Here is a 12,445-nt window from a genome sequence, read left to right on the forward strand (position 1 = left end):
GACTTGTGGGAAGGAGATGGAGAGACTCCACATTTCTTGGGCAATGAAGGATGGGCCTGTGTTCTCTTTCTCAGCCCAGCTCCCCAGGGATCTGCTTCCTCCATCTCCCATTCTTCTGCCACATCACTGCCTAAAGGCAGGAAGTGTGCATGGGTGTTGGGGGCGGAGTAGCAGAGCTGGCCAGAGCAGGGTCACTGACCGGGACTCTAGGATGGACAGCAGCAGCTGCATAGAGGGCCCCTCTGCCCCAACCCTGCCTCCCTAGAAGAGGCCAGAGAAAGCTCTGAGCATCTGAACTTCCTCAGGGAGCTCCCCCTGACTCTAGCCAAGTGGGGGATCATAGAAGGAGGAGTGAAAGCTAAATGGAGGCTCTCCCCTCCCCAGGGAAAACCTCTGTTTTCAGTTCTGCTGAAGCAGCTCTCTGAGCAGCCCACCAGACTTTCAGGCTCCTGACCTATCCCCTTGCCAGATTCGGAAAAAAGATTTCCAGTAGCCCCCATGCTCTCTGTGGATCTCCTCTCAAGCTAGACCTCCAAAGGGGACCCACTCAGACACACGCACACACACACTCTCCCCAAAACACTTACAGCCCTCTCTTCTTTTCCAAGAGGGCTTGGCTTTGGAATAATCTTGTCCTCATCTTTAACCTAAGGGAGCAAAGAGGGGAGGGTCACCAACGGATGTGGGCTGAAGCTGGAGTTAAAGAGGAAGGGAAAGCATGCAAGTTGGCCCCATTCTCCCAGCAGGACGGAGCTCAGAGCTCTTCCTGTCCCTGGGGATATATTGGATTTAGAGGAGGGGATTTGAGGCTCACACCAGTTAAGGGGTACCCAATTCTGAGAGCTAAAGATGAGAAGCCACAGGAAATTTAGAGCTGGAGGGACTCTGGCACTCTTTGAGTCTGGCCCCCTTATTTTACAAGTGAGGAAACTGAGGCTCATAGAGGTTATGGGTCATACAGTGAATCTGAGGCAGAATCTGAACCCAATTCTTCCTAATTCCAAATCCAGCACTCTCCCCACTCTTCCATGCCATTTCTACAATATTCTCCTTTCTAAGTGGCAAGCTGGGTTCAGCCCAACTATCAGTTCCTGAAGTAAGAGTAATGCCACTGGTTAGGGTTAACCCACTTTGAATAACACAGTTTTAAGCTCGTTCACTCCATACTTAATCACTGACATTGTCCCTGAACAAGAATAAAGTGGCATGAGCCACCCTCTCCTAACATCTACACCCCATTTCCTGCTCCAACCTGATGGTCCAGTCATTTAGCAAGAAGAAATAACACCGAGATTGGGTTATTTCTGCTGTGTAGACCTAAGAATGAGTAGAATTTTATGGGAAATTTTTATTTCTTTATTTTTAAATGCCCTTACCTTATGTCTTAGAATCAACCAAATTGGTTCCAAGGAGAAGAGCAGTAAGAGCTGGGCAACAGGGGTTAAATGACTGGCCCAGGGTCACAGAGCTAGGAAGTGTCTGAGGCCAAATTTGAACCCAGGACCTCCAGCCTCTAGGCCTGGGCTCTCAATCCACTGAGTCACCTAGCTGCCCTCCTTGGAGAAAATGAAAATAAACAGCCTTCACTTGGGAGGCTCCAACCCGCCCCTATGTCTTTCCGGATTGGCACAGCGATTGATTCTCCCCTGGAATAGGCAGCCCCGGCTTGGATGGAGCCTTCTTACCCCAGCCTCCAAGCTCTGGTTAGAGGCAGGAAATTGGGCCGCGGGGGATATTTGGGAGGCCAGATGTTTTCCCCACTGCTTTCCAACCCCAAACCCACAAAACTGTCAACCATGCAGCTATGGGAAGAGGGCAGGAGTCAGAGGGAGCCATTAGTATCTAGAGATGCTGAAGTCTATAGGTTTGATGCTGGGGACATCAAGGAGTTCTAGGTTAGAAGGATTATTGCTGAGGGCAGGTAGCAGACAGGACAATAGGGGAAGGGGAGGTGGCAGGAAATGTGGTAGCCCAAAAGGGCTCCTTAATTTTTAGCTTTAAGACTGATAATAGAATAGACTCCAAAGCAGCTCCTTCCCCCACCTTCTTACCCTCCTCTCCCCTCCAAGGCCACCCAGCTGAACAAACTCACTTCTCTTCCTCCTTTAGCACAAAGACCCCCAATCTTCTGATCCCACTGAGAAGTGGGGAGGTACTTCTGCCCCCCCAAAGCATCACGGTGTCACAGTATTACCGGTAACCCGTCACGGTATCCCTCCTGATCAGACCTCAAGAAGGGGGGTTGGCTCCCTCATCCCCTGGCCCTTGTCTCCCCGAGATAATGTTTATCTTTGGGGGAAAAGGGAGAGAGGGGGAGGTTGAACGGCTAACATCTCTCTGTGAAAGAGTGGATTGATCAGGAAGAGAAAGGGAATCTGGAAAGGCTTCTAGGATGACCTGAGTTACCCCGTGAGCTTTTGAAACCAGTTACTGAGGCTAATTTTAAGCACAGGACAATAGGAGCGGCTCAGGGCAGCGGCCAGCTCCTCTGCCCGGCTCCCATGGCCGCCCAGGTTCCCCGGACCGGCATGGCAGTCGCTGCTGTTTTTAACAGTACAATCTATCTGTCTCTGGGTAGCTGCTTTCAAAGTTTTGCACAAAGCTTCAAAGTAAGGCCACATTTCCCTTAGCCAAGAGAAATAAAGTGACTTCTAAAAGTAAAAACGCACTGGTTTAGAATGGGATTGGGCCACAGGATTGGGAAAGAGGGAAGAGGACGCAGTGATGTCTCGTGGGGGGACCAAATCCCGCCTCTGACCTCACTGGTCCCTGCTCCCCAAAGCTGCTACCCCTTGGTTCCCACAAGACCCTCTTTCCCCCGTCCCAAGCTCACAACATGCATCATTCCCCCAACACCCAGGCTACCAAGGCGGTGTAGGCACTCTCCCACTCTCCCACTCCCAGCACAAACATACAGAAGTCGCTGTAAACTCAGGTCCAGGGACTCGCCCGGCTTCCAGTCCATGAAGTCCTTCACCGGCCCTAGCCTAGCTCTATCCTCCCTCCAGGCAGCGCCGACCCCCTTCCCACCCCCGACCAAGAATCTGATCCCACTCGGCAGTGGGGGCAGCCTTCTGCCTCCCCTAAAGCGTCCTGGGATCCCAGCTCAGCCGCTGGATTTAGCCTCAAGCTGACTCACTCTCCCTCCAGTCGTCGGCTCCCCCCAAGGGACTCTGGCGTTGGGTCATCGCCCCATCCTGGAGCTGTGAGCGCACACAAAGGCATGCCCCATTCTGGCGACTGAGTCACCCTTTGGACCCAGGCTGCCTGCCAGGCCCCAGCTCCTCCCCGCTGCTCTGTCTTAGCTGGACCGCCAATCAGCTAAAGGAAGCCGGCCGGCGCTCGGGACCGGCCATCCCAGAAGCCGTAGAGAGCTCCTGAGGGTAACCTGAGCTTACAGCCACATTCCCTTCACCGTCTATCCCCCTGCAGCAGACAGAGAAGGGCAGGCACAAATTCGGGGAGCCATCTAGGAAGCTAAAAGGTTGTGAGTGGCTCAGCTTTGCCCAGTGGAGTGTCCAAGTGAGCGGAAAGCAGGTGCCCAGGAGTTCACGAGCACAGGTCCGTGCCAGCCTTCCCAGCACGACCCTGTGCCAGGTGAACCCCTACAAACACGCCGTGCCAAGCACACAGGGCAGGGAGACGGACGGACAGGAGATACTTTAAACAAGACTTCCCTTTTGCTCCCAGAAGGCAAATCTCGAGGAAAAGGCCATGGCTCTGCTGGCATGGAGATGGCTCCCTGGGACCAGAGAGAGGAAGAGAAGAAACAGGGGGACAGTGAGAGCTCAGAGCTGTCAGAGTTTAAGAGGCGGCAGTCGTCCTGGAGGCTGGGCCCTGCAAGAGGGGATGCTGTGGGCAACAAAGTAAAAAACAAAAACAAAAACAAAACAAAAGGAGGCAGGGCTCAAGCTCAAAAAGTCTAACAAGAAATAAAGCCCAAGATGGCACCAGCAGCGATGCGCCAACTGGGATATAAGCAGTCATATCCCATGGTGGGGAAAAAGTTGGGGCAGAGTTTTGAGCAGAGACTTGGGTTTTTTCTTCCAACCTCATTCCAGGAGGTTCAGAGAGCTGAAAGTGGCCTTATAGGCCATCTAATCCAATCTCTTCTTTTTTATAGATGAAGAAACCGAGGCCCAGAGAGATCAGAGACTGGGAAGAACCTTAGAAGTCATCTAGCTGAATCCTCTAATTTTATGGATGAGGAAACAGATGCCCAAAGAAATCAAAGGATCATAGGTAAGGAAGAATTTTAGAAAGTCATCTAAATGACTCCCCTAATTTTATGAATGGGGAAACTGAGGCCTGGAGAGGTCATAGAATCCTAGACTGGGAAGAACCTCAAAAGTCCTCTAGTTGAATTCCCTAATTTTATAGATGAGGAAACTGAGGCCTGGAAATCAAAGAGAAATCAAAAGGTCATAGACCGGGAAGAATTTTAGAAAGTCATCTAGATGACTCCCCTAATTTTACAGATGGGAAAACTGAGGCCTGGAAAGAACATAGGATCTTAGACTGGGAGGAACCTTAGAAGTCATCTAGCTGGCTCCCTTAATTTTATGGATGAGGAAATTGAGGCCCAGAGAAATCAAAAGGTCATAAACTGGGAAGAATTTTAGAAAGTCATCTAGATGAATCCCCTAATTTTACAGATGAGAAAACTGAGGCTTGGAGAAGTTAAGGGACTCTGATTCTGTCCCTGCTCTGGGGCAAGCCCTCATCAACCTCATACTTGGTCTACTGTCATAGCTCTTGGGGGGTCTGTCTGTACCAGTTCTCTCCCCACATCCTCTATTCAGCTACTAAAATGATATTCCTTAAGCAGAGGCCAAACCATGTCACCACCCATTCAATAAACTCCAGCAGCTCCCTCTTGCCTCTAGAATCACATACTCCTTAGTCCAGTGGCACTGGAACAAGACCCTGCACCTCTTGCCCTTTCTCTCAGCTCTGACTTCTGCTCTCCCTGGCTTCCTTTAATTCCTAACTACAATCTCACCTTTTCCAGAAAATCCCTCTTCATTCCAGTGCTGGGAAATGGGGGTTGAGTGACTTGCCCAGGGGCACAAAGGAGGAAGGTATAGCTTGCTTTTTATAGATTTGAATGTGCCTCCCATGTTAGACTGCAAATTCCTTGAGTGCAAGGGTTGTCTTTTGCCTCTTTTTTATCCCCAGCATTAGCACAGTGCCTGGCACATAGTAGGTGATTTATAAATGTCACCTGACTGACTGACTTTGCCCAGGGTCACACTACTAGTAAGTGGATAGAGGCTGGGTTCTTCCTGATTCTACTTCTTTTTTTTTTTTTTTTTTAAACCCTTGACTTCTGTGTATTGGCTCCTTGGTGGAAGAGTGGTAAGGGTAGGCAATGGGGGTCAAGTGACTTGCCCAGGGTCACACAGCTGGGAAGTGTCTGAGGCCAGATTTGAACCTAGGACCTCCCGTCTCTAGGCCTGGCTCTCAATCCACTGAGCCACCCAGCTGCCCCGTGATTCTACTTCTAACATTCGATCTACCTGTCTTCAATAGCATCTTAACATTTACAAGGTACAAAAATATTTATAGCAGCCCCTTTTGTGGTGGCAAAGAATTGGAAAAGGAGGGGATGTCCTTCCCTTGGGGAATGCCTGATGCAATACTATTGTGCTGTAAGAAATGATGAGCAGGAGGATTTCAGAAAAAGCAGGAAAGACCTTCATGAACGGATGCAGAGCAAAATAAGCAGAACGGGGAGAACATTTTTAACAGCATTATTATGGGATGATCAACTGGGAAAGGCTTAGCTACTCTAAGCAAGACACAATCCATGACAATTCTGAAGGATTTACAACAAAGAATACTATCTACCTCCAAAGAACCAACCAGTGGAGTTGGATGCAGATCAAAGCAGACTATCTTTCACATCACAGTTTTATTTGGGGGTTTTTGTTTTTATATGAATATTCTCTGACAATGACCAATATGGAAATGTGTTTTATATGATAGTACCTGTAATAACCCAGATCAAATTGCTTACCATCTCTGAGAAGGGGAGGGAAGGGAGATAATTTGGATCTTATAATGTTGGAAAACATAGTTGAAAATTGTTATTACATGTAATTGGGAAAAAAAAAAGACAGGAACCTAATAAAAACGAAAGCATCACTTTATCCATATTAAATGGTTAAGAAACACATAAATATTACAATAAAGAGGGGCTATGTCAGTTGGGCAGGCCAAGGCACAAGGGGTGAGGGTGGCACTGCCAACTGACCTCCCTCTACCCATGGAAGATAGACAATAAACATGATCCTTTGACTTCTTGTGGAAGTAGACATCTTGTGAGTTACCAGGAGGTGGGGCAGTTTTCTGTATTCTTGATACTTCTCGAGGAAGAAATCTCAAAGAAACAAATTTGAAAACCAAGATATGTTCAAAATGTTCCCTCATTCATCATTTGTGTTCAAAACCCATTAAAGCAGAACTGGCTGTGATCTTCTCACCCCAGGCCTCAGGAGAGGCTAGGACAAATATTATTTTTCAATTGACAGATAAGGAAACAGAGGCTTTGGAAGATTAAGTGGCATGGCCCACGGTCACACAGCTAGAAAAGATCAGAGCTGGAACTTAAATCCAGGACAAAGGATTCCCAATCTAGAGCTGGAAGGAACCTCTGAGATTAGCTCAACTCCATTTTATTTCATAACTCCTACTTTCTGTCTTAGTAACAATTCTAAAAGAGAAGGACAAGGCCTGGGGAAATGGGATTAAATGACTTGTCCAGGTCACATAGCTAGGAAGTGTCTGAGGCCAGATTTGAACACAGGATCTCAACTCCAGGACTGATTCTCTATCCACTGGCTATCTAGTCGCCCCTCCTTATCCTTTATTTTTTTAACTATTACCTTTTGTCTTAGAATTAATTAAGTATCAGTTCCAAGGCAAAAGAGTGGTAGACTAGGCAATTGGGGTTAAGTGATTTGCCCAGGGTCACTTTATCCACTGTGCCACCTTTGCTGCCCCAATTCCTTCATTTTAAAAAGAAACAAATCGAGGCCCACCAAGACAAAATGACATAGAGAATCTATTTTCCTTCTTCAATCCATTTCTATAGATGAGGAAACTGAGGTAAACAAGCTTAGGAGACTTGCCTAGAACAGTGATGGGTAAACTACAGCCCTCTGGCCAGATGTGGCCCCCTGAAATGTTCTATCCAGCCCTGCAACATTCTTCCTAATCTGACGAATACAACGAGTAGGATGCAATACAATGAAACTTGGAAAGAGTTGCCTTAGAAGCAGACTGACAGATGAACATTTCCTTTCCTTTGGCCCCCTCTTTAAAAAGTTTGCCCATCACTGGCCCAGGGTCACACAGCAAGTATGTGTCTGAGGTCAGGTTTGAAGTCAGGTCTTTAGGCCTGGAACTCTACTCCACCATGCCACCTAGATGTCCCCCATTTTACACGTGAGAAAACTGAGTCCCAGGAAGATAAAACCAAAAATTATCCAAAATCACACAAGTAGCAAAATGGCAGAATCTGGATTTGACTCATTGGCATTTCTTCTGTCCATCACATTGCAGATGGGACAGTTTCTGCTGATGGAGTCAAGCATATCATAGACAGAGTAATGGTGCCTAACCTCTCTCCCCCTTGGCCAAGAGATTGATGGGAGAGATTTTTGTTTCCATTTTTATATCTCCAGGACCTGGCATTTTCCAGAATCAGGTGGACTCATTCTCTCATTCCGAGAAAGGGGGGAGGAAGGAAGGAAGGAAGGAAGGAAGGAAGGAAGAAAGAAAGAAAGGAGGGAAGGAAGAAGGGAAGGAAGGAGGGAGGAAGAAGAGAGGGAGAGAGGAAAGAACAAAACAAAGAAAGGAAGGAAGGGGAAAGGAATGAAGGGAGGGAGGAATAAAAACAGGTCAACATTTGCTTTTTTTTTTTTTTTGCCTCCAATTCTCCTCTTATCTCTGGAGCCAACATTACTCAATAAGAAACTAAAAGCAGTTTATACTTAAAAAGGGAAGGGGACCCAGAGTATTGAATAAACAACACCAGCATATCTCTCTCTCTCTCTCTCTCTCTCTCTCTCTCTCTCTCTCTCTCTCTCCTGTTTGGAAGATGGAGAGAATCATGGCATAGCAGACAGAGAGAGGCCTCAGAATCAAGGAATCAAGGAGACCTGGCTTAAACCTGACCACATACATCCTGGCTGTGTGTCTCTGGGCAAATCACTTAACTTCTCTGTGCTCCAGGCACTGCAACTATATAATCTGCAACTATAAATAGCAGAGAAGACACTGGAACACATTGGCAGAGGGAGTTTCCTTATATGGGAGTTTCCCTTCACCAATGAAATCACAGACCCAACCTGCAAAAATACTTATGCCAGGTACTGAAGATATAAAAACAGAAAAAAAAAAATCTTCTGTCAACTCATTTGCCAAGGAAGGGAGGTGATATGCTCAACTCCATCTGCAGAAACCGGCCCATCTAGAAAGTGGTGGACAAAAGATATTCCAACCTAGTGAAAAGTTTGGGATTTAAGACAATGAAATTAAAAAGTTAAAATTTCAAGGGGGAAAAAAGCCCAGTTAGACTTTTAAAAAGCCCTTTTTCCTGAGAAGATGATTAGAAAAGTATAAGATCTTGGATTTAGAGCTGGAAGAGACCATAGAGGTCATCTAAATCCAAGTCTCTCCTTTTTACAGATGAGGAAACTAAGACTCAGAGAAACTGTGTCTTGTTCAGAATCACACAGTTAATGTCTAAGGTTGAATTCAATCTAAGTTTTTCTGACTCCAAATCCAGTGCCCTATTTCACCACATCAATGATTAAAAAAAAAAAAAGATCAAATTTCATACTTTGTGTGATTTATATCAAAGTGTATACTTTCACCAAGATCTATCTCCTTTTCCTCCCACCTCTCTTCATCCTCTGCTGAGAAAGCAAGAAAAACAATCTGTTACAAACATGTAATCAAGCAAAACAAATTTTCTCATTGGCCGTGTCCAAAAAAGTCTCAGTTTGCACCCTGAGTCCATCAGCTCTCTAATCAGGAAGGTGGTGGGGAAATGTTTCACACTGAGTCCTCTGGAATTGTGGTCAGTCTTTGGGTTGATCAGGGTTCTGAAGTCTTTCAAAGTTGGTTGTTTTTACAACACTGCTGTTACTCTATAAATTGTTTTCCTGGTCTTTCTCCTACTTCATTCTTCATGGGTTCATAAAAATCTTCTAAGGTTTCCTTACTATTATTTCTAAGACAAGAGATATACACTGAGCTGAATTGCTTCCTCCCCCCACTTTTGTTTTTTAATCTTTGTTGGAAGGGCTGGGGGGCTGGGGGCTGGGTAGGCGGAGTAGGGAGGGATCTATTTTTTTAATATGATATAAAATCAAAGGCTATCTATAAAAATGAGAGGCCATATCATACATGGTACAGAGGTCAAAGCTCTAGAGCCAGAAAGATCTGAGTTCAAGTCCTGCCTTAGATCCATCCCTCTTGGTGCCCCAGGCAACTCTCTCAGACTATAAATTCCACAGAAAGAAGGACATGTACTGGGAAAGAATTCTCTCATCCCAGGAACACTCCCTTCACCGATCAAATCACGGACCTAATCCCTGTCCCAGTAGATACAAATAAGAAATAAATGTGAACTAAGGTGATTTGTTAACTTAGTTTGCTTTCTAATCCTTAAAATATGCTCAATATTTTCTTTTTTAAAATTTAAAATTTTATATTTAGCATTTCAAAAAGTTATATTAAATTTTCCTAACTGCTTACTGTAGGCTCATTTGTGAATAAGCCATATGGAAAAACCATTATTTGGGAAAAGCGTCTAAAGTTTTCCCTACAGTAAAAACTTTTTTCTCTATTCCAATGATGGCAGGCTTTTATTCTGAAATAGCTTGGTAGTGCCTACTTTTCTTAAATTCTCCTTTCTTCTGTACCACTTTTAAAGGGGGTCATACCAGGCAGCCCAATGGTTCTATTCAGCTCAGGTAAAGGACTGAAATGCCAGATGGGCATATTCTGGTGCCTCCTGGGACCTGAGGGACCACTATATCCCTAAAAGGAAAAGCCTAGAAGGGCACAGACACAATCTCTGTGTACAAAACTGTTAGCTAAGCTTCATTAGACATCCCACCACTCACATTTTGGAGAATCTTTCTTCCGTGATGGAAGGTCCATCTCCTCTCTGATTTCTTACTACACAGCAGAGCAGACTGAGCAACGAAACCCAAGGAAAGGGGAATCCCTAGTACCCAGGATATCAATTCTAGACAATGCCTCCAGCCTAACTTGGGATGAGGGCACAGGAGAGGCTCCTCCCATAGCTCAGCATGTCACTGCTTCCCACACACAGTATCAGTATGAGTAGCTGCCCTCCCCTGCTCCAGCCATGGAGGAAATATCGTCTGCAAGGGCTTCGGTGCTTTGGCCTCTAGTTGGGGATTGTTTTTATCCAGAGAATATGGGGACTTGGAGGGGAAGAAGGGAAGACTGAGTGGGCAACGCTAATGCCAAGTTCAGAGGTAAGAAACCAGTCTGAGGTGAGGGTAGGGGGCTCAAACCCTCACTTTCTTGGTCTCTCTTGTCTCTCTGGGATGGATTTTTTTTTTTTTTTTCAGTTTATCAACTGTCTGGTGGAGGGAATATGGCTCACCCTCAAGAAAGGGTTTTCGGAAGTCAGCTGTCCCTTAGCCTGACACCTGAATGGGAATGTCTTAAGAGTTTCTCAGAGAGGGATGGGATGGGGGGAGGGGGGGTAGGGGAGGCTGGGAGACTATCCTGTGGGCCACAGAAGGAAGGAGTAAAGGACTTGGCACAGAAAGTATGGCCCCTTCAGGCCTCTGCCCCTAGAAGAGTACTCCCTGTCAGAAGACCCTCCCTGCCCCCAACTCACTGAGGAACAGAAAACAGCAATCCCTGCTGGGCTGGCCCCACGGAAGCAGGTGCATTGGCCCAGCTTCCTGCTGCCGCTGCAGTTGTACAAGAGGCCAGGTTTCTGCCTCTAGCAAAATAGGGGAGTCAGAGTCAGCTTCAGGCTAGAATCCCCTCCCTTACACCTTACACACACACACACACACACACACACACACACACACACACACACACACACACACACACACATATTTGAAAAGAAAATAAAAATGACCCCTGCTGGAACACAGCTTCCAACAAGAATAAAAAGTAATTTAAGTGATGGTGGCAAAGGATCGATGGTACTCAGTAGCAAAGAAGCATTTGCCAACCTGAAAGACTTCCCCACACAAAATGCTTCCAGGGTCTGGATCAGAATTTTGTTTAACTAAGTGAGTAAGTGATCCACAAACTGCAGAAGATCTACCCTACTTGTCTGACTGCCAAACATACCTCTGACATTAAAAGAACAGGACCAACTCCCTCTTTAAGTCTTTTTTAAAATAAAACTTATATAGGGGAATAGCCTGAGTTTGATTCCACAATCTTGCATGTGTCATGACTCAAACTCACATTAAAAGTCAACAATAAAACATTTTTGAGGGGATCATTCAAAATCTGGTTCTTCTTTAACACTGAAATAGCAACACTGATTGTAAACGTCTATAAATAATGAGTGAGTAATCAGTTTTTGCAGGTAATATAGCATAAATCTCTAATCATCTTCAACCATTCCTTCTAATCTGATGGTATATTTTTCTTCTGGCTAACCATCCTCTCTTATAACTTATTTCCCCCATTCATTTTTTATTACACTGCACACCTCTACTTTCGTCTTACTGTTCTAAAGCCTCAAAATTCTATCTTTTGGGAACTCTACTTTCCTTCAAGGCCCAATTTAGCCCAGGCACCAGTTTATTCAGGAAGCCTTTTCTGTTCAATCTCCATCATCTTGGGGCAAAAATTATTTCTTCCCTTCCTCATTTTTTTTAATAAGATTTTGTCTTGATATACTTTTGTTACTCCCTCATTCCACAATTATCCTGTATCAATGTCTTTCCTTTAAAAGAGATTACAGTCTCTGTAAAAGAAGCATTTGTCTAATTTCTTATCTGTATTTCCAATATCTAGTACGTGTCTTTGTAGGTGCTCACTAATAGGTACTTCATATTTGTTGGGGATTGATGAATTGGGTTGGAAAGATTACAAGTCTTCTAAGAGAAAACAAAAAAGGAAAGAGTCATAGACTCATTTTACTTTTAATAATGCTAGGGTATAAAACATGTATTTTGCATAATATACTGATCATTATTATTATAGAATATGATTACTAAATTAATGTCTTCATAGTGAGAAGGAGATGACCTTCGATTCTCAAAGGCTAATGAAATAGAGGACAAGCTGTGAAAAGTCCTCACCAAGATGTCAGGATTTGGAATTGGTGCCAGATTTTTTTTGGTCTTTGAATAGCTAAATTCAAAGAAACCTAACCCCAAAAGTTTGGCCCTGAATGTGGGAGATAATAATACTATTTTTT

The 12,445-nt window shown here is 45.2% G+C and overlaps 1 protein-coding gene across 1 annotated transcript in view; it reads right to left on the reverse strand.

Moving 5' to 3' along the window:
* The window catches only part of MYO18A (myosin XVIIIA), a 110,644-nt gene that overhangs the window by 44,925 nt on the left and 53,274 nt on the right, over positions 1-12,445 (reverse strand). Inside the window, exon 3 of the mRNA XM_044675590.1 lies at positions 588-647. Within this exon, the coding sequence (XP_044531525.1) occupies positions 588-647 (60 nt within the window). The remainder of the gene's footprint in view (positions 1-587; positions 648-12,445) is intronic.

This window comes from Gracilinanus agilis, chromosome 4 (assembly GCF_016433145.1).
Source record: "Gracilinanus agilis isolate LMUSP501 chromosome 4, AgileGrace, whole genome shotgun sequence".
NCBI lineage: Eukaryota > Metazoa > Chordata > Mammalia > Didelphimorphia > Didelphidae > Gracilinanus > Gracilinanus agilis.